This window comes from Rhipicephalus microplus, chromosome 1, assembly GCF_043290135.1.
Source record: "Rhipicephalus microplus isolate Deutch F79 chromosome 1, USDA_Rmic, whole genome shotgun sequence".
NCBI lineage: Eukaryota > Metazoa > Arthropoda > Arachnida > Ixodida > Ixodidae > Rhipicephalus > Rhipicephalus microplus.
The window spans coordinates 72,450,804-72,474,004 of record NC_134700.1 but is presented as its reverse complement, the minus strand read 5'-3'; the positions used below and the strand labels follow the sequence as shown (position 1 = coordinate 72,474,004).

Here is a 23,201-nt window from a genome sequence, read left to right as displayed (position 1 = left end):
TGCACGACGAAAAGCTGAAGGCACGAAGGGCCGAGGGACACCAGTAGACGTTTCGCACGTTATTAATGAAGTAGAAAATGGAAGTGGGCACTCCGTGAACGATAGAGACGTGGATGAAGAGCGAAGACGATGCAGCTCAGGATCGTTGCTTTGGGCAGCTGCTAGCTCTTCCATGTCTAGTGGTGGCTGGGTCGACAAGGCATCGATGCGGGATAGTGCATCAGCAGCAGCATTTTCCAGCCCATCTACGTGTCTGAGATCCACAGTGAACTCGGAAATAAAGCATAGTTGACGGATTTCCCGTGCAGTATAATTGCTGTGATTGCGATAGAAGGCAAACCTCAGGGGCTTGTGGTCTGTAACGACGTAAAAGTCCCGGCTCTCCAATAAATGACGAAAATGTTTGATGGCGAGGTATACCGCAGGAGTTCTCGGGCAAATGTACTGTATTTTGTCTCTGGTGACTTCAGTTTTTGCGAGGAAAACCCAAGGGGCTGCCAACCCGATACGTGCTGGTCGAGAACGGCGCCAACTGCCACGCTTGATGCATCGGTGATGAGACGAATTGGGGCATCAGGGACGGGATGTATGAGCATGGTAGCGTCTGCCAGAGCCTTCTTGGCAGTGCCGAAGGCAGATGCAGCGTCCTTGGGCCACTCCAGTGGCGCAGCTGGGTATTTCTTTTTAGCCAATAGGTCGGTCAAGGGCTTTAGGAATGTGGCGTACTTTGGAAGAAAGCGGCGATGAAAGTTTAGTAGGCCCAGAAATTCTCGGAGTCTCTTCAGTGAAGTCGGGGGTGGAAAGTCTTGAATAGCCTTCACTTTGCTGGCGAGTGATTGGATACCCTTTGGAGTGACAAGGTGGCCTAGGAACTCTATTGTAGCGATGCCGAAGAGGCACTTATTGGGATTAATTACGAGGCCGTAATCATCCAGGCGGTGGAAAAGGGTGCACAGGTGGGCTTCATGCTCAGGGCCGGATGAGCTTGCTACAAGGAGGTCATCAAGGTAGGCAAATACGAAATCGAGACCTCGCGTGACCTCGTTGATAGTGCGCTGAAAGGTCTGTGCAGAGTTGCGCAATCCAAAAGGCATCCTCACATATTCAAACAGACCGAATGGGGTGGTGATGGCCGTCTTCGGAATGTCGGCGGGTTCTACAGGAATCTGGTGGTAAGCCTTCACTAAGTCAATCTTAGAGAAGATTGTGCACCCAGCCAAATTTGATGTGAAATCCTGTATGTGAAGAAGTAGATAGCGGTCTGGTAAGGTGTGGGCATTGAGATTGCGGTAATTCCCACATGGTCTCCTGTCGCTAGGATCTTTCTTCGGCACCATGTGGAGTGGCGACGCCCAGTTGCTGGTGGAAGGCCGCACAATGCCGAGTTCAAGCTTGTGCTCAAACTCACAGCGGGCGATGGCGAGGCGTTCTCCAGATAGTCGACGGCGTTGTGTAAAAACGGGAGGTCCAGAGGTCACAATGTGGTGAGTGATAGAATGCTTCACTGGTGACTCTCTGGTGTGCGGCTTCGTGATGCTGGGAAAGTCGTCGAGTATTTTTGCATTCGGCGAAGCAGGTGTGAGAGCTCGCAGTCCCGTTGGCGAGAAAGAACAGAGTACACTGTTGATGGAGAGGCGGGTGTTGAGATCAATGAGGCGATGAGCATGCATGTCTACAGCAAGGTTGCAAAAACTGAGGAAGTCAGCTCTAAGAACAGCTTGCGAGACGTCAGCGAGGATGAAAATCCAGCGGAACATAGGGCGTAGTCCAAGGTCAAGTGTAAGAGAGCGTTGGCCGTATATGCGAAAGGCGGAATTGTTGATCGCTTGGAGTGGGCAGGTCTGTTCATTGCGACGACGATCTGCACACGAGGCCGGGATGACTCTAACCTGGGCTCCTGTGTGGACTAGGAAGCAAGCGCCAGTGATCTTATCAGACACATAGAAATGGCGGCATGACTTTCGACCAGTACCACTTGCCGCCGTCAGTGGCCGGTTGTCGCATTTCCCGACCAGGATCACATGCGAGTGCACTTGCGAGCAGAGGCACCGAATCGGCTGTGGTACCAGCACACGGTTGAGGATGAAACGTCCCGCGGCGCGTTGGGTGGCCAAAGTTTCGGAGAACGTATGGGCGTCGAGGAGCGACTGCGTATCTGAAACCTGGATGACGGTCGACGATGCCCAGGTACAAAGTCATCGAGGCGCCTGAGAAGGGCGTCCAAATGATTCTCGATGCTCGCGAGCGCCGGGTCTGCAGCGGTGGCCGGTGGCGGTGTGGTAACGGCGTTGAGGCTATGTGCCCGCGAGTAGTCCGCCACTCGGTCAGCCATTTCAGCGAGTGTGTCTACTGGGACATCTCCTGTAGCTACGAGGCCCGGGACCATGCTCTGAGGTAAGCGCTGGAGGAACAACTCACGTAACAGCTTCTCCTCTTGAGGGGCGGAGGGGCCACCAAGGAGCTGGCGCATGCGTCGCAGGAGCTGTATAGGGTGACAGTCACCGAGCTCTGTAGCCGTGATGAGCTGTTGGAGTCTGCTGTGTTCAGACTCAGACTTGCGGGAAATAACAGCTGCCTTCAACGTGTCATAGGGATGGCTCGGGTGCGGCGACGCTAAAATATCAGCTAAGTCGTTGGCTACGTCCAGAGGTAAGCAGGATACCGGATGCCAGTACCTGGTCTGTTGGCTGGTGATTTGCCGTAGACGGAAGTGCGCCTCGACCTGCAGAAACCATGTGCTGGGGCTGTTGGGCCAAAATGGTGGCAGGTTGACATGTTGAATCGCAGCGACTGCAGCACCGCTAGGTCTGGCGTCTTCTTAGGCGTCAGGACCGGTAGAATTGGTGGCAGAGCCGGCGGGATCCATGCGGGATGATCAAGGCTGCGTGTTCTTTATCGGGTCACTATTAACTGTCGGAGCTGACACGGGAAAGATCCAGCCCTGACAGCGTTCAGTTTTCAAACTGATTTTTTTTTTATCGCGCTGCTCCCACCGCGCGGCCCAAATGCCAACTTCTTCTTCCTTGACGAGCGGTGCATTGAGGCGCTACAAATACACCAAAGTTTTGGGAAGGCCAGTAGCAAAACCAAACCTTTTCCCATAGGGTTTCATAATATAATGCCTAGATGGGAATTCAGCGCTACTGTTATTGCGGGCTCCCTTCAGTAGCACTTGCATTACCACGGGAATGATGGGAGGTACAAGCTGTGAATCTGCTCCGAATGGATTACGTTCTTGAAATTGAAGACGCTTGTTTTCATAGCATAAAACAAAGTAATATGTGGCTACCTTTATTTAAAACTTGCTTCATTCTTTTCCGTTTAATTAGACGTTTTTGGAGCACAAAAATTTGACGTTTTGGGAGCACAAAAATTTTAATTTGGGAGCAGAATAACCTTGCTTCGTACCAGTTAGTGGCATTTATTATGTCGTTCTGGGAGCTCGAAAAGACAAATTTTGGCAATGTGGGGGCACCAATTTTGGCAATGTGGGGGCGCGCCGCTCCACGACTCACGTAGCGCAGGTAAGAAATTCGTGTCCATGCAAATGAACCGCCGAATGCATAGAGGACGGTTTTATTGCAAAAAGAAAAGAAAGAAAATGAAGTTTGCCTTTCACAATGTGGAACAGCCGCCGACTGAACGAACGTGAAGCAAAGCCTAAAAGCTCGTGTAAGAGCCGGCACGCAACGACGCCTCTTAAAGTGGTGCTTGTCGCAAGTTTCTATTACAAAACAAAGCAGTGGCAAATCATTATTCATCTGTGCCACGTGATTTCCGACACATCACGAGTCGCGCTCCGACGTACCCATTAAAATCGTTTAAAATGGTTTGAACGCGCGTTCTGTCACCACGGCTTCGCAAATAACCAAGTATTCCCCTCTACCTCCAGACACTAATGTGCGGGTTTCGCGTGCGATGGCCTTTTTAAAATGCAAAATACAATGAGAACTTGTTTGTCTAAATAAATTAGTAGCTAATGGGCGTAAACCAGGAATGGGCTGCACACATTCTATCGCTCACGGAACCCATTTTGAAAACCCATGTTCTCGCGCCAGAGCATCCAGGAGACGCGTCGAATACAGGAAAATCACTCCTCGTTTACAGTCATACTCGCTCATGGCAAATGCGCACACATAGGTGACCGCACGCAGGAGTGTTGACATGAAAACCGCAGTTACTAGAGGAACGTACTACGCACAACAAAGAACCTGACAGTCAACGCCACTACGCTTGCCTACCGACTCTGTGGTTTTTGCTAGCAAAAGTGGCATGAAAACACACAGCCTAGATAGTAGAAGCAGCATGCTTGGTGCACAGCAGCACATTTTTGATGGGTCACACATATTTACAATAGTTTAGAGGAGATTATGGCACCACCATGGGAGCATTTGTCATCAGAAAGGTGTAGAGTAAAAAAGAAAGGATTATGCCCGTTCGCTTCTTATTAGTCAACGTGGCCTTTTTTCTCCCCTGAAGCTGACGTTGGCATCAAAATTCTAACTATCGGGGCTGTTTTGGCGCAAAGAAACGAAGATGTATCAGAAATGCGCAATATGCGCAGCTGTCTCAGCCGTGTAAGAAGTTTCTTTAACTATGAGATGGAAGTGAAACCTGGACAAACTCAACAACCAAGGTATGCACTGCTCTGTCATCGTGTTCTAGGTTTGGCATGAGGTTACAATAAATTACTTTTCATAACACTTCAAAACAAACGTGCTTGCTTTTCTTCACAAGTATGTATTACCTATTTATAGAAATGATAGTACAGTATTATGTTTGAAACACCTAACACATCGTCTGTTGCAATGTCTTGTGTGTCTATCCATGTGGTCTGCCCCTAATGCATCCCTCGCTTTGCTGTGAAGTAAAGTCAGAAAAGCGTGATGGTGCATCTAGTTAGCCAATCTATCTCAATTAATTTCCGCAAGATGCGCTTATAAAAAGATGTGAGCTCTATAAAATATCCAGCTACATCTAAGGATGCTACGTCTACGCGCAGCAGTGAATGCACGACGATTTGCTAAAATTGTCAAATACATACTAGTTGTAAAACTTCAATACAACAGCAAACCAAGAAACCTAGCGCTCTTCATCCTATTTGCCCGAGTGCTTTGTATCACACCATACAGCCTACGCTGCGTGAAGAACAAAACTGAAACTGTAGAAAAAGATGCGTAGGCAGTTTGCTAGATAAATCTACCCAGTTTGAAGCCTGTACTTTCAATGATTTCTATTGTGGTACAACAATCGCAGCGACAGTATCCTCTTTAGGTTATTGTACAAAACTGGATGTGCCTAAACTATGGCACTATGGAGCACACAGCAAGGGGAGAAAACAAAATTAATCTTCATCTTAAGTTATATAGCGTGCAGAAAATTTAGGTTCATGAGACTCTTTGCCCCATTTCGAACTTATGTAACCATGGCAGAGCGCTGAACCTTCATTTTCGAGATTACTCGTGCAATGAAGTAGCCATGAAACCGCAGTTAAGCTGCCATGGCAGTAGCATGGATAATTGGGGTAGTTGGAATTGGTTCATTTTTTAACTGAATAAAGGTGTGCACATAGACATAAACACGAAAACAACTTCCTGTTTCAGTGTTCGCGTCTGTGTGCGTGCCCTTATTCAGTTAAAAGACCTACCATGACAGGTCATAAAAAAGTCAACTTCGGAAATGAAACCTACATATATAGACATTCAAATACTGCAGAATAAAATTAAAACAGAATCGGCCGATGCTGGACAGGCTGAGGGGAGATCATTGGAAAGGGGCCTTCAAACTGCAGTTGACATAAATAAACTGACAATGATGATCATTATGTGAGGAAGATCAGCTCGTAAAAAAGCGCACTACCATCAGCTGGTTCACACGAACAGTTTGCTCTCTGGCTACACCCTGCCTGCTGTTGCTACAATCGTTGTAGCCACTGCACTCCTTGATAAACCCCCATGATACAGCCAAGTGCTGTATCAACTCTACATTCCAGAGTCATAAGAAATAATCACTGTATTGTTAATGTTTGCAGCTAATCACTCCAGATAGAACTTCACTTTTTTAGGCAGCATCAAAGCTCCTGTACAAGTGGGTGAACAAGCTGTAGATACAGATGACAATGATGGCCACTGAGTACTGCATCACGGCTAGAAACTCCACTGCTGTTGTGTCGTCTGTAACTGCACTGTGTTCTCAATTTTACAAGCCACCAGTTCTTCTCAACCAAAAAGAACATATGTCTCACCGAGAACCTCTTTCATGAGCGGAGTGCTTGGTCTTGTTTAACAGCCTAATCCCTTTCTGAAAAGATACCCCCAATACGTTTCGCTTAGCTGCTGAACCCGCCTCATAATATGATTGCATAAAGACATCACATATTTCTCTGAATCTATGTGCATGTTTATTATTGTAATGAAAAGATTGTCTACAATCAGCTATTTATTCTAACATAATTGTGCTTTGGCAATGTCTCTTATTACGCCAAAAATTTTAAGTGCCTCATCAGGCACTGGTTGTGGCATGCAGTGCAAATACCCTGATGACCACAATAAAATTTCCAATACACAAAAACCACAATGCAAACTGGAGTCAAACACAAGTATTTTTTGCAGCAGTGACGAGTTTTGCCACAAAGACATGCCAGTGCTTGAAACTGCTTTGGGAAAACCCCGTAAAGACATCATCTTGGGCAAGCAGTCACATTAACAGACATAACTAGAGGCCAGAATTTTAGGTACTAAAAAAATCAGGTTTAAGGCACCAAAAATAGACAAGCAAAATGCAGTTTGAGGTCCCCGAAATTGTTCATATAGGCACAGTAAATTTTTTACAAAAATTTGAATTTTTGAAGAGACGTGTGCGACCTGTTTCTACGACAGCAAAGCAAAAATATAATGTTAGTTTACAATGGTGCAAAGACACCAATGGTTTAGAATAGCCATGCAACTGTCCTTTTTCAGGCCAGGTTTACAGATCATGGTCTCTCCTTTTGTTTTTCAGCATCGTTATATACGTATGTGTCCACCGTCGAATAAGCACGGTACCGACTCTTTTCTCGGCACGGCAGAGAATACCAGCACAAGGCCAAGTGGCTAGACTGCTAAAAGGTCAGAAGGGTCTCTTGGCCTTGTAATAGCGGAGTTTAATCATGCACGTTCAATTTCTCCTCCGTGTGTGAACACCTTGAAGGGCCCCTCACCAAGTTTGAGCATATCGAGCAGACCTGGAATGCATGCACTGAGCATTCACGATCATGTCTGCCATCATTTCCAACACTACGCTACCCGGAATGAGGTGAGAGGTCAGACGGAACACTGCTTACCCATTATCTCACAGGTGCGCACCAACCAACATGGAGGAGGTGACATGCAACAATGAATCGTCCTGCGCACGTCACAGTAGTACATGACACTGTGAGAATTATTCAAGGAGACATGTAACTTGTGCAATTCGTTGTTTGAATAAAAGAGTGAAAGTTGATAGAAATATTAAAACACGTAAACAGAATCTGTTTGCATGTTTATTATTTTATTTATTTATTGCTTAGAAACGGGTGAGATTCCACACTAAGCTGCCTCCATTTCGTTTGCGTTCGTGTTCCGGCCATTGTCGCGTCGTGATGGCACCACCCCTGGCACACCTTGATCTGAAGGAAGACTGATAGTTGGGCTAGTTAGTGATACATTATGGGCGGTAACAGCGCAAAAACTCACGGGTCGAAGAGAAGGGACACTTGATCTGTTTTTGATGCATCATCCCTTACAGCAGCTCCAGTGCGATGCCATGTATCGTGTTTAAGATACACAATTCATGCCACTCTCTTCAAACGTGCGTGTATAGGAGGATCCATTCCACAGAAACAGGCAGTATTCTCACTATAGAAAACGCCAAAGCGACACAACACCGTTTGCATACACGGCCTGGCTTCTTCATATCATCGGAATGTAACCTTCTGGGCGCATGACGTGTTGATGTATCCGAGTTACGTGATTTTCCAAGGCTCCGAGTTGCTGCGTCTAGGGCAGGGAAAAACTTGGCCTGCGAAGTCTACATAGGGCGAGTGGAAAAGGTATCAAGCACACCTCCTCGCATCATGCTTTTGTGGCTCATAATTAAACAATTAAACAAAAATTCTGGTGGTACAAAGTCATTCATTGTGCATGCAACAACTTCCAGTGTCCAACTATATATTGTTATGTGACCAGGTGAAGTGCCTTTTAAGAAGTAAATTACAAAAAAAAAAGCCATTTGGGCATGAGTTTTTTAAAATTTGCTTGTGCTCTGATTTTCCTAACGGCACTTTACTGTTTTGCACTCGTGCTTCATCTTCCTGTAGTTGTACAGAGGTACTTCCTGTTCTCTGCTCCCCAACAGATCCAGGTCTTTAAGGAGGCACTTCAATGCCTGGGGAACGCTGGAGTGAAAGAACGTCTGTAAAAGCCACTCGCCATATCCTCAGCCATGGAAGTCACAGTCCCCTTCTTCCCCTCTCCTCTTCCCAGATTTATTTTCTTTCCACCGTATACGCTGGGATGTGCTCTCATTTTTAGGGCTGCAGACATAGCATTTTATCTCCTCCTGCCCCTCCTCGAACTACTAGCGCCATGTCAGTGCGGTGGCATAAGGTGGCCGCCTTGTCGCATTTCATAGCTGCTAGCAGTAGCTTTTGAGAAATTTGCTCTACTAAAAAATTATGTTGCACCTGGTAGAGTTCCGAACGATCACCTTTGCCTGGCAACATGAGTAACAGGCTTTAAACTGTACTCGAAAACAAGATTTGCGGTGCAATAGTGTTTACATAGGCAGTGATTAGGAATAGGCATTTATAGGCACTTGTAGGAATTCAGACAGAAATATACAAAACAGGCATTGATAGGCACTATAAGAACACTATAAAATGCTTTGCTAAACTCTAATTCAGGCTCATATATAAAAGTGATAGGAACAAAAGGAACAAAATAGGCATTTGCCTAAAATCCGGTCTCTAGACATGCGATACCACACCTTTGCACTGGACATCACACCATTTGAATTGAGTAACTAGTAGGTGATTGATAATTGCCAACAAAAAGCTGAGCCACAATTCATCATCACGGTCATCAGCCAAAGTATTACCAAAGGCAATTGTGCCGTCTGGCCTAAAGTCACATGGCCACCTGTGCACCCTTTTAAGAAGAACAACAACAATATTAAAGGAAGGTGAGGACACTTTTATTGACCCTAAGGAAGGCCCTAAGGACACCAGAAATTTCACAACATCCCTTTTTTAGGCTACTTCAACCTGTATCTTCCCACAGCCCCAGTAGAGCATTGAATGTGTGCATCAACACAAAGAGACAGCTATGATCTTTTTCTTCTGTACGAATATACTTTAACATTATTAAGTACTACTATTACTAGTGCTCCACAAGATTCCAACCTTTCCACAGCCAGGTGGTCCCCAGAGAATCATGGAGGGAATGCGGTTACTGGTGATGAGCTGCCGCAGAAGGCTTTGGTCACCCAGCACACCACTCTGGCCTATGAACTCATCCAGGGAAGAGGGCCGCATTTTCTCAGCCAAGGGCTTGAACTCTGGTGTTGGTTTCGACTCGTCTAAAGGCTCGGCAGGGGTGACAGGGACAATAGTTGTTTGCTGAACAGAAGTTCACCAAATTCATTAAATTAATGAAAAAGAGAAACTTCATTACACGATTATCAAAATTTGTTGCATGAATTCCCCCTAGATATGGCTGCAGCACCATCACTGCACTGGTATAGACAGGCAGCCAGCGGCACGCATACCAATGTATGCAGTTCAACTTTTTGTGATCAGTGTGAGCTGCTTGTCGACTAATAAAATGCACTGACTGCAGTATACTCGTAATATATATGTCGTCTAAGGAAGAGATGCACAAATCTTGCCGAACGTTAATATTACTTGTGAGAGCAACGCAACCTTCCATTGAAAGGGATGTTAGCACTTGGCGACAGTGTGCATTTTCATGCTATGTCACATTTCTTGCATATTTGTTTGTAAGTGTAGCACTTGTGTCTCCCACTATGCCCTGCTGTAGTGCGACAAAATTAATTATTTTTGCTTCATGCTTGCTGGTCTTTAATAATCGAAAAAAAAAGAGAAAGAAAGAAAAATTTCATATTTTTGGGTGACAAGCTGAAATAACCACGAATATGCATCTATATTTCCTGTGACTCATTTTTCCATGAAATGAATGTAGTAAAACTATGGGGCTGAGATAGCTTTAGTGCTCTCTTTTTTTTTTCCTATAACGGTATAAAAGGTAAAAATTCCGCACCCAACGTTCTTTTGAGTGATTATCTCCATGAAAGGGGTGAAATAAAGGTTTGGTTAATTGATGAGAGAAAAGTCTTTTTTTTTTTTCAAGCAGACAATGTTTGCTCCTTCCATCAGTCTATAAAAACCCCACAAAAATGGTCAAGGCAGTGTAAAAAAAAAAAAAGATGACATATCACGTGAAATTATATGACATAAGTGTCAGGCATGCCATCTAGATTAATTTTGACAATCTGGATTCCTTAAAGCGAACCCAAATCTAAGCAGACAGGTGTGTCTGTACAAATTTTGCCCTATGTTAAAATTGCGCACAGCGACTCAAGTTTAATCACCTCTGTTTCATTCCACTTTCTATTCTTTTTTAAATAACAATATAAGTACCAAAGTGTCAGAATTAACTAGACAGAAATGTTTCGTTGATGTGGGACCAGGACTGTACAATAAGAGATTATCTCAAGCACAAGTAATGCTTCTCGCATAACCGATAAACAACACTGTCACAGACCTGAACCCCTAACAACAATGCATACCTTCATTTATCACTCAGTTGCTGAAACTCTGCATTCACGCAATATTTAATATTCCTCATGTTTGGGACGACGCCAAGTGCACCAACTATAAAGCAGCACCTACACCACTAGCGAATGGACAGTACAACGATAATATACAGCACTCTTGGCAAGTGCATGAACTGATCTTATTGCAGTGCAGATACAGCCGATCAAGGCCAAGGGTGTCTGTAGATTGAGCCAGCAAAATGTACAAGCAGTACAACTTGCACTAACAGAGTGGGACAAACCACCATTTGAGGATGAGCAGGACGTGCACGCATATGCTAGCCTTATGTGCCTAGCAGACGACGCAGGGAGCAATCCACACAAGGCACCCTTCAGCCAGTGGGCACCGGGCGGCGACTCCGCTCTATCTTGGGGTGAATAGCTGGTCCACTAATCTAAATGACTAGTGCCCGGTGCAATACCAGCACCCATTTAGGAGTTTCTGGCAAACAGTTTATCGGTATATATTGCAAATAATTGCAATGCATAAGTTATAGCAGTTTACACAAGTACATACAATTTACACATATATACTCCTACACATACAGAAGTTGCAATGAAAAAGTACATCACCCAAAATTTTCATGTTTGCTAGGAAAGCACTAGCAGAGTTGTGATCTCAGGAATGGATTTGCTATCCCATGAACTGAAAGACCATCTCTCAGTGACATCTTAGGCAAAAGCTTCAGTTTTATAAACCAAGCTTCCTCAAGGACAGGAAAGCTGGCTCAGTTTTCTGGCTCAAGTGCTTCATCAGGGCGATGTTTAGCTAATGTTTCCTTTCCAGAGGAACGCACCTGCCAGCTGGGCTGTATAACATTGAGCTCTATCAAGTGACCTAGCAGAAGTGAAATATCAAGTGACCTAGCAGAAGTGCTTCCAGCACTCTTCAAAAAGTGTGCGAAATGTATAATCAGAATGGTTAAGACCTTTACAACTCCTGCCTAACAAGAGTACAAATGCCACAATGATTAGCATTCAAAAATGGGGACAATGGATAGCTTACACGAGACATCAGATGAACCATATGACCCTTTCAGTTGAGCTTACACCACACTTCCATTGTCTTTGTCTTACAACGAGCCAGTGTTTGCGTTGCATGATCGTTTGCTCTGGTGGTATCAGGCCAGTACTCGAATGCTTGCCCTTTGTGTTTTTCCTAATAGATGCTAGGATAAGCTTCAAGAAAAAACTGAACATTTGTGACTGTGTTTGCCCTAACATTAAAACTTGGTATAGATGACACTGCAAGAGCAAAGTTGCTGCCAGCCATAATCAAAGAATATATGTTAAGTGTCATCTTGTGAACTAAGTACATAAACTTATAACAAATGAATGCCTATAATTCAATGGATATTAACAAGTACATTACAAATAATTAAGTGGAGTACACTGAAGTAATATGGCATGAAGAAGTTGGAGTGTGTCTCTGTACTTCCCAAGGTGAAAAAAGAATGATTTAATATTCGCAAATCAGGAAGGGAAAACAACAGCTCACTTTGTTTCATACTAGAGCTGTGCTCAGGTACAGCTAATTTGCCACATGAATGGGTCTTTTTCCGCTTTTTATCTAAACTTGTAATGACATTTCTCATCCAACACGTCTCTTGGTGGCTTATTAAAATTAAATTAAAATTAAAGAGTAAACCAGCATCAGGGTCAACATACACTAGGTTGAGCACTTTGGTGTTGTAAACATTGCAGAACACACGGACTTGCACAATAAGGCAGTCAAATCAGTACATTTGAAAACATAATTGAGCGTAACATTTCATTTTGCCTTTCAGCGACAGCAGTAACCCGGAGCGGCAAAGGAGATCGCGACGCAAGAACAAAACTGCAAGCAACGTTCGCATAGTCGAGAACAACGGGCGTACCCGCTCAACACACTTCTGTTGAAGTATGTTGAGCGGGCAATATCGCCAAATGTTGGCGGTAGGTTTATTTTAATTATCAGTTGTCGGAATTTAACGTCCCAAAACAATGATATTATTCACAACATCAATCCCTATGCGGTGAGATGAGGAATATGAGTGCACGAAGAAGAAGCTTACTTCTGAGTCAGCTAACATGAAGAGGCCACCAGAAACTTGTACGCGATGCAAAGCGTCGAAAAAGGGTAGAGCTCGCGAATTCTCAGGCACAGATTCTCCAGCTGGCCTTGATTTAAAGATTTTATTTACCGAATGACATACTCTGTGCTACTTTATGAGTTACGACACCACGCAGTGAGCGCGCAATAAACATGGTAGATAAAGATTATCGGATGCTCTCGGAAGTTGCAGAAAGGAAGTTGTCCTTCACTCTGCCACTTTCGAAGGTAGTTTTACTCCTATGTCAGGGCTAACGGCACGCAAAACAAGATCAACAACAAAGACAGGACAGTAATTCACTTGAATGGTGTCCCAACTTTCACTTTGACGAATATGTTTGAGACGGGACCGGCATCTCAAGTGGGGCACCCGACCTTTGAAGGAACCGCCAAACTTGCGCTGACAGGGCATGCTCGCACGCACAGGTGTTTGAAGAACAGCAGTATACGTGCACTCACCTTTGAAGAGCTTCCGGAAGAGAATATAGGGTAAATCTGCTTCCTTGCCACGCTGTCATCTTGTCTAGGACGCTTTTGCGGTGTTTGCCTAGAGGAAAACATCACGCACGTGCACTTATGACACAAACAGCAGCACACATGTTACAGCCAGTGCTGCCAACCTGCGGAGCCACTTTTTCTCTCTCTGAAGTGAAAAATATTCCTTAGATTTCCCTAGATATTCGTGCTGAGCGGTTTTTGGAAGAGTAATGTGTTTGTGCTGTGGAAAACGATTTCAAAGTGCACTTTTATAATATATAGGTGCATTTTTTTGTGCATTTCTTGAAAATATTCACTAAAATTACCGTGCTCAAGGTCAAAAAATGTCGCAGTGCAAATTGCAAAGCCTTAAATACCATTTTATTCCATGAAATCACAAAGCTAAAACGTTCATCACATTGGGGGGACATGTACTTTCGAAGTATTTCATACAAATCACCAAGAAAGTGAGAATCAGTCAGTCTACACACAATCATACAATATTTCAAGTAACAGTACATATATTACAAAGCATTTCATATAGGCCGAAGAAGAAATAAATTATCAAAATAGTATACAAAAACACTGCTAGCTGTTCAATGCAAAACACGGAAATCTTACACGACGATAGAGCGCACTTGTAATCACATGCATGTGAAATAATAGGCAGCGTCTCGTGCACCGCGCGGCGCAGCAGCCATCCCCATACAGAACTGGCTGCTGCGCCGCACAGAAGTGACGTCACTTTAAAAAAATTAACGTAAAGCTATTCAAATGTGCAAATAATTACTTTATAATACAATAAACTTACAAAAGTGTCATTAAACAAGTGTGTAACGTGTTTTATAGTGCATAAATTCATTATTGACGCATTGTATAAAAATACATCTTTTGTATACTGATTTTGTAATTTTAGTATATATTGCTCAATTTAACAACCTAATAAATTATTTTTTGTTTATAAGTATTATTAAAAGGAAAATAAGTTGATTGTTTGTTCTGTGCTCGAGGGTGCAGCGGGTTTGCCCCTGGTTTCGGTTTGGAGCGCATTTTGATCCTACGACTACCCTAATACAGTACATGTGTACAGTATTGTACACATACAGTACACATACGTACAGTATCGCACACAATATTGTACAGTACATGTGTACATTCTACATCGCAATGTGCCATGTCAACAGCATTCGCCGAACACCGTGTGATAAATCTGCATCGCAACGTCAACAGAGTGTTTCTTTGATAGACCGAGAGGAAATCGGTGGTCTGGCGTCAAATTAATGTGCATCCTTGCCTGTCGACAGAGTGTTTCTTTTGTAGACAGAGAGGAAATCGGTGGTCTGGTGTCAAATTAATGGGCATCCTTGCCTTTCGTTCGCGAAATCTATGCGTCCAGTGACGCTGTTCTCGTACCACGTCTACTGCGGCGCGTTTTTCTGTCATCAGAGCTTCAATGAATAGCGTGAACAGCATTGCTTACCCAGTGGCGGAGGAAACGATGCAGTCAGTTGCATCGTTTTCGCTTACGGGCCTGTAGTTTTGTGTGTCCTTGTACGTCTCGGCAAGAAAGTGCATCGATTGTTGAACAAGCGTATAAATGTCCTATTCTGCGAGGATAATCAAACATTCGAAATCAAAGGAGGCGGCATTCAGGAAGATCAGTCCAATATGTGCTTAGGAGAAACTTGTTAACTTGTGTCGCAGACAGTACATTATTGTTATTAATTTCAGCAGTGCTCTGAGGGACGAGGATCTTTCAGTGCGCTGCTAAAATCAAGAATGCGATACAACTTGCGTATGCAATTTTCAGTTTTCATGCAGCACATTATTAATCGCCTTATATGAAAAAGTTAACAAAAAGTCATTTATGTACGTGCTATGCATGCCACGTTAAGCTTCTGTGCTAACTATACCCTTGCACTGGATATTAAAATGTTTACATGCTTACACTCTGAGGAAGAGATGGTCCGCTTATTTCTTTTAAACAAATCTGGAATGTTGGCCATGTTGTCGCTTGTGCCTCTAGACCAGGTAGTCGTGTCTGGACCACCAAGCAAACCAGCTTGACCTCCCTCATGCCCAGGGTCACACATCTTAATTCATGCGGCTACGATGTGCTGCTGCACTTCCACTAAGTATGAGTTGAATATGTTCGCAAATAGACTGCCATATAAACCACTTGCAGGTGCTCTTCGGTTTTCTTTTCTTCTTTAGCGTGTTATAGTGCAGCGATAGGTTCGCAGGTAGGACTTGCAAACCTTGTACAGCTATGGACAGGGCTGACTATTGTAGCTTCGTATGCATGTAGAAACCTTTTTCAAGTAGAAAGGTTATTATCATCAACATAAGAGAAAGGTATACAAGCTGTTTTCATCCAACCTTTCTTCACAAATGAGATAAAGATGACTAACCCATTACTACTTGAATTACTAGCCATACTGTACAGGTTGCCATCAATTTAATTAATGCAACACCCAACATAAAACCACACTAATTCATTAATTTCACCTGTGACGACAATGTTAGTACAGTCAGCATTAGGCTGGCAATCCTGGCACTGCACGAGAGCCTCTTTTAATGTTGCCTATAGCAGCTAGATTACAAAAGCACTACAATTTTGTCGAAAAACTCACATGATCTACGAAGTCTTCACGTCTCGCTATTGAGGTGACCAGGGCATGGTTGGAAGTGCTGCGATCATATGTCTGACTAAGGAGCTGAAGTGCTTGCTTCATGTGTGATGCCTGTATTGCGTTGATTTGCTTGCATCGGATCCATGCATTCATTGTGCACGATGACCTAAACTGATACGACACATGCATTTTAATCTCTCATAACATAGACAGATTAAGAGATGCCCTTCTTGGCTACTTAGTTCATAACTGAAGCTCAACAGTGGCAGGACAAAAACATGTGGGTCTAAAGGACCGGGCAAAATCCTCCTGACCTTATGTGATGGTCTACTGACAAATTTTGTCGCCTCCTCACCTACGCCAAATTTAGTGTTAGTTATAAACGTTCGGCGATTTTAAACTTCCAGGCTTCAGTTTTGTCACTTTATCTATCTCGGCTAGTGATAAGGTAGCCCATGCCTTACTATAAAAGCTTGTTAAGACTTTCGCCTAACTCAGTTTATCACGAAGCCTATACAAATTGTAGGTTCTGATTTTGATGAGATAAACCTTGAAACTTCTTTTTCTGAGAGCCTTTTAGCTCTATGTTCTCTTCATTTTTTTGAACAAAATTAGACGCCGCTCAAAACTACCCGAACTCATGATATGACACATACGTGTTACAAAAGTACGGTGTAGTAAATGTGCATTTTTGCCTCAAAGAGCCAATAAAAAGAAGAAACAAAAATGTCTGCGTAGGTCTACACTGTACCCTATTAATCCTTGGGAATTCAACAGCAAGTGATATGGATTACAGAAAAATGCTCAAAGCCTCAAGCCGTCAGTTGAGGTGCTGTGCACTATCATCATCAGCCTGACTACGTCCACTGCAGGACAAAGGCCTCTCCCATGTTCCGCCAGTTAACTCGATCCTGTGCTTGCTGCGGCCACTTTACACCCACAAACTTCTTGATCTCATCTGCCCACCTAACCTTCTGTCTCCCCCTAACTCTCATGCCTTCTCTGAGAATCCAGTTAGTTACCCTTAACGACCAGCAATTGTCCTGTCTATGCACTACATGCCCAGCCCATGTCCATTTCCTCTTCTTGATTTCAACTATGATATGCTTAACCCCGTTTTGTTCCCTGATCCACTCTGCTCTCTTTTTGTCTCTTAAAGTTACACCTACCATTTTTCTTTCCATTGCTCGCTGCGTCATCCTCTATTCAAGCTGAACCCTCTTTGTAAGTCTTCAGGTTTCTGCTCCATAGCTAAGTACCAGCAAGATACAGCTGTTATATATCTTCTTCTTGAGGGATAGTGGCAATCTACCTGTCATAACATGAAAGTGCTTGCCAAATGTGCTCCACCCCATTCTTATTCTTCTAGTTACTTCAATCTCTTGGTTCGGCTCCGTGGTTATTACCTGCACTAAGTAGACATAGTCTTTTACTAAAAACTCGCGCTCAGCTTGACGACTTAACTCATCGCCGCAGAACTGCCCGCCTTTCGCTTCTCCACAAGCTCTATCATCACCCATACCTTCACCGCATTTTCGAAGCACCAACAGTCATCTTTCCACGCACAGACCATATCTTCAAGATAAAATGTATAACTTGTTGCTCAGCTCATTACGCTAATTCCTTCATTCCCCGAACAATAGTTGCATGGAATAGCTTGCCATCCCACATTGCCACTCAAGCAGATTTCCCAACATTTAACGAACTTTTACTCAACATTTCCGACTAGATATCCACCGCACGTACTCTCATTAGGCTTCTTCATATGTACATCACTGTTTATTTTTCTTGTTATCATGTGTTAATGTTTTTCACGACCATTGTACACGCTTGATTTGTATTATTTATGTGTTAATTGCGAACTTTTGTATCTTAAGATCATGCCATCATTTTAGTTTTTTTTGCTTGTATACTGTATTTGTTAGTGCCCTTAATTTATGTTTCCAGTATTCAATATTTCATCTCTGCCTAATTTTTCTTTTTTTCATAGTATCTGATTTTGGTTGTTGTTGTTGCTTTTTGTATTTAGCTCGCTTTCATTATTTTGTTTATTCTTGTTTTTAGACTGTATAAGCGTACAAAAATTTGTTTCATGTGTCCGTTCCCCTATGTAATACCCCTTCGGGGGCCTTTAGGGGTATTATGAAATAAAAATAAATAAACAACTTGAAGTGCACTATTAACTATCTTGAAGCACTGCTCTCTTCCGAGGTTGTTGTACATTACTTTCGTTTTCTGCAGATCAATTCTAAGACCCACCTTTCTGCTCTCCTTGTCTAATTCTTTAATCATGAGTTGGAATTAGTCCCCTGAGTTACTCAGCAATGAAATGTCATCGGCGAAGCGCAGGTTACTAAGGTATTCTCTATTAACTCTTATCCCTAACTGTTCCCATTCTAGGCCTCTGAAAACCTCTTGTAAGCACGTGGTAAATAGCATTGGGGAGATTTTATCCCCCTGCTTTACACCCTTCTTGATTGGTATTCTGTTGCTTTTTTTATGAAGCATTAGGACAGCAGTTGATCCCCTGTAGATGTACTCCAGGATCTTTGTATATGCTTCATCGACGCTCTGATTCCGCAGTGTCTGCATGACTGATGATATTTCTACTGAATAAAACGCCTTCTCGTAATCTATGAAGGGTATGAATAGTGGTTGGTTATATTCTGAGCATTTCTCTATTATTTGATTGATAGTATGAATGTGGTCGATTGTTGAGTATCCTGTTCGAAATTCTGCTTGTTCCTTTGGTTGATCGAATTATAATGTTTTAATAACTCTGTTAGCAAGTACCTTTGTAAATAACTTGTATACTACGGACAGCAACCTGGTCGGCCTGTAATTCTTTTAGTCCTTGTCATCTCCTTTCTTATGTATTAAGATGATGTTAGCATTCTTCCAAGACTCTCGTACCCTTCCCGTCAGGAGACACCTCGTAAATAGGGTGGCTAGTTTTTCTAACACAATTTGTTCTCCATCTTTCAGCAGATCTGATGTTACCTAATCCTCACCAGCAGCTTTGCCTCTTTGCATGCTCTCCAAAGCTTTTCTGACTCCTTCTATCATTACTAGTGGGGTGTCATCTGGGTTACTGCAAGTTCTTATAGTATTAAGGTCGTGGTTGTCCTGGCTACTGTACAGATCTCTGTAAAACTCCTCCGTTATTTTAACTATCCTATCCATATTGGTAGTTATTTTGCCTTCTTTGTCCCTTAGTGCATATATCCAATTTTTCCCTATTCCAAGTTTCCTTTTCACTGTTTTGATGCTTCCTCCATTTTTCAGAACATGTTCAATTCCCTCCATGTTATACCTTCTTACATCGGATACTTTACGTCTATTAATCAACTTCGAAAGCTCTGCCAGTTCTATTTAGTGTGTTGTACTTGAGACTTTCATGATTTGACGCTTCTTAATGAGATTCTTCGTTTCCTGGGAAAGCTTGCCAGTGTCCTGTCTAACTACCCTACCTCCAACTTCCACTGCATACTCCGTAATGATACTCGTCAGATTATCATTCATTGTATCTATGCTAAGGTTGGTTTCCTCACTAAGAGCCGAGTACCTGTTCTGAAACGAGACTCTGAATTCCTGTACTTTCCCTCTCAGTGCTAGCTCATTGATTGGCTTCTTGCGTATCAGTTTCTGTCGTTTATTCTTCAAGTCTAGGTGAAATCGAGACCGTACCATTCTATGGTCACTGCATCACACCCTGCCAACCACTTCCACGTCCTGCACGATGCCTGGGTGTGCACTCATTATAAAGTCTATTCCGTTGTTACTTTCCCCATTAGGGCTCCTCCATGTCCACTTACGGTTTCCTCGTTTTTGGTAGAAAGTATTCAAAATACGTAAATTATTGCGTTCTGCAAATTCTACTAGTAGCTCTCCTTCGGCATTTCTAGTACCGATGCCATAATCTCCTACTGCCTGGTCTCCAGCCTATCTTTGCATTAAAGTCTGCCATCAGTATAGTATAGTGTGTTTTTACCTTACTCATTGCTGATTCCACGTCCGTTTTCATAGAAGCTTTCAACTGATGCGTTATCGTGGCTGGATGTAGGCGCGTAAGGTTGTATCCTTCATCTTGTATCTCTTATTGAGTTTAATTACGATACCTACCACCCTTTCATTAATGCTATAGTATTCCTATATTTTGCCAGCTATGTTTCTGTGAATTAGGAACCCCACTCCCAGTTCTCTTCTGTCAGCCAAGCCTCGATAGCAAAGGAGGTGCCCATTCTGTAGCACCGTATAGGCCTCATCTGTCCTCCTAACCTCACTGAGTTTTATTATATCCCATTTAACACCCTCTAGCTCCTCGAGTAGTACAGCTAGGCTTCCCTCACTAGATAAGGTTCTAGTGTTAAACGTTGCCAAGTTCAGGTTCCAATGGTGGCCTGTCTGGATCCAGAGATTCTTAGCACCCTCTGCTGCATTGCAGATCTGACCGCTGCCGGGGTCAGTTGCTTCGCAGCTGCTGGGGACTGAGGGCCGTGAGTTATTTGACGTATGCATGTGGGAGGTAGTGGCCAGATACTGCACCCGGGTGGCCAATCCATCTCTGGTGAGAACCCCCCCTTAGCTCGGGTCCGTGGTGTCACTACACACTAAACGCCTGCTTATGCAGACACCCCTGCGTGTCCACTGTGCTATGTAATAAACCCTGGAGATTTTGGAATGTAATATAAGCCGCATTTATATCCTGATCCATCTGAACATTGACTAGCTGAATGGCGTCTATTCTGCCTATCTTATTATAAAAGCGTTCTCATCTGTTTTCACTCTTGAAATGGTTACTCCTTTTCGAATCTTTAGTTCATTTCATGATTTCTCTATTCTATGCAATAAATTTGTAGTCGTCAGTAAAGATGGTATTTTTTCTTTATTTAGAAACAATAAAAATGCTGCAAGTATAGATCTCCTTGTTTATAGCCACGATATATTAAAATATGTTTGGGAGCATTTTTGAAGCCTTTACTGCACTTTTTTTATTGATCATTATCATTTTGCTGCATTCCTCATGACTGGTGTGAAGCCAAGTTATACAATGTTCTAATCAGACACCTGCCCTGATTCTCTAAAATACAGACCCATTCCTTTCACTTACACCTTTTCCAAGCTCCTCGAAGGCATCATTCAAACTCAAATAAATAATTATTTCAAAAATTACATCATGTTTAAATAGCACAGTTTCTGTAAGGAATTTCCTTGTGATCATCAGCTGACATAATTTACTCATGGCTTATTAATAGACACTGGCTTTCAAGTTGAAACCTTGTTTCCCAGTTTTTTCGGTGCACTGATTGAGTCTCCGACCATAGGCCTGTATTCACTAACCATCCTCGGTGTTACCTCAAGTTTTTGTTATCGGTTGTAAGCCTTTATTGCGCTTGATGTACAAAGTTGGCCAGTATTCGTGAACCAGTCTTGTTGTAGTTTTTTACCTCCTTACCATTTTTGTGCCTTTATAACACAAGTGGAGGGTACAAAAGCTTGAGGAGAACTCGAGGAAAGGCCAAGGTTGGTTTGTGAATACGGGCCATAGACTCTGTAGTTAACACAACTGAACATTCACACACACATCTTAGTATACAAGGGTTCCTCTGATATCGCAGTCAATTCACCTCTGTTAATGGCTCTTACTCTTCGACAGCTCAAGTAACATTCGGCACTCCGCAGGGAAGTTTCCTTGGTCCCCTGTTCTTTTCTAATATTTGTTAATGATTTGCCTGAATGTATTTTATCTCAAACTAGACTTTTTCACTGATGACCTCATTTGTAGTGTACTGAGCCATGAAAAGTAACTCTGGCTATCAGTTATTATAAAGCAACCTCTGTTCAATTACAACTTGGGGCTCATCATGGCTACATTTCTAAATAAGTGTAAGGCTCAACTTGTCACGTTTACAAAAAGTTTTATGCTGCTTTCTGAACTTCACATACTCCAAATACATAAATGTTGATTCAGCTTGCACTGACAACTATTTAAATGTTCATTCTATATTTGACCTGACATGGAGCCGTCATACCTATTTCGCTTTGTAGTTGCCACTACCTCTCTGCCTCTCAAATTGTAATCTACAACATGCTCCTGCACAGGTGCTTAATCTCACCCACTTTACTTTAATTCATCCTAAAATATAGAGTATACTTCATAGATGTGGCACCTGAATTAGGCCTACATCATAGGTAACATCGATCTCTCCAAAAAAATGCAACAGATTTTTTTTTCTGATTACTACCATTTCATTGGTGTGTCAGTCCTAAAGGCTTGTGCTGGTCTTGATAACCTTTACCATCATTGTACACTAGTTTATTTACCTCTTTTTTATAAAATATACTGCCACTCATTACTTCATTTTTTTTCCAATCATATTTCCACATCACCATCGTCCTTTCAAAATTAAACACATAGCTTGCTGTACTTCCATCTTTGCTAAATCATTCATCCCTAAAACCATTATCGAGTTGAACTGGCTGCCTCCTTATATTACAACTAAAATTAATACACTTAAATTTAATAAACTTATTAAAAGTATTACCCATTTGTAGGCTGTCTCACTAGAGCTTTTCTATTTTCAGAATTGCATTTTTGTATATTTTGTTTGTTATGTCACACTTTTTTAGGTGTTTGTTTGATGAGTATTGTTGTTCTGCTGTTTATTGATGCTACAGCGTATCTGTTTTTCCCTCCTCTTTATGTAATATATCCCTACAAGTAAGGGCCTTGAGGCATTTCTTGCAAGAAAATCAGTAAATGACAATTCTAATGTACCAAAGTCTCCTTCCCGTTTAAATGAAACCGCTTTATGAATTTTTAGGCTAGTTAGTCATTATCAATAAAGTTTGTGAATGTCTTTTTTATGCCATTTCTAAGCCTGAAGAAAAAAATAGCAAGAAAATACTTTAGCCACAAAAAAATCATTTTTTATTCAAGAGAAGCATTTGCATGTATAGGCTGGTGCACATGTATGCACTTATATTTTCAGAGGTGGTGCCGCTTCAGTGGCTCATACAGTACTCGCCTACTCACCCAATAGATGCAGCTTTGATTAATCCAGGCACCATGGTTGCATTTCTGTAGAAGTGAAATTCTAGAGAACCACGTCAGGTGGAATACTAGGGCCCAATAAAGAACCCAATGG

The 23,201-nt window shown here is 42.7% G+C and overlaps 1 protein-coding gene across 7 annotated transcripts in view; it reads right to left on the bottom strand.

Annotated features, from left to right (window-relative positions):
- The window catches only part of LOC119178713 (ATPase WRNIP1-like), a 208,895-nt gene extending 194,769 nt beyond the window's left edge, over positions 1–14,126 (bottom strand). For 4 of the 7 annotated variants that reach the window (XM_075877276.1, XM_075877363.1, XM_075877146.1 and 1 more), the window contains exons 1-2: positions 13,403–13,631; positions 9,419–9,634 (exon numbers count right to left, since the gene is read on the bottom strand). In XM_075877276.1, coding sequence (XP_075733391.1) covers positions 9,419–9,634; positions 13,403–13,504 — 318 coding nt within the window. In that variant the 5' untranslated portion in view covers positions 13,505–13,631. Of the gene's footprint in view, positions 1–7,321; positions 7,826–9,418; positions 9,635–12,905; positions 13,354–13,402; positions 13,632–14,041 lie in introns of those variants that run through there. The other 3 variants (XM_075877220.1, XM_075877181.1, XM_075877320.1) reach the window with 3 other exon arrangements.
- Between the last annotated feature and the right edge of the window lie 9,075 nt (positions 14,127–23,201).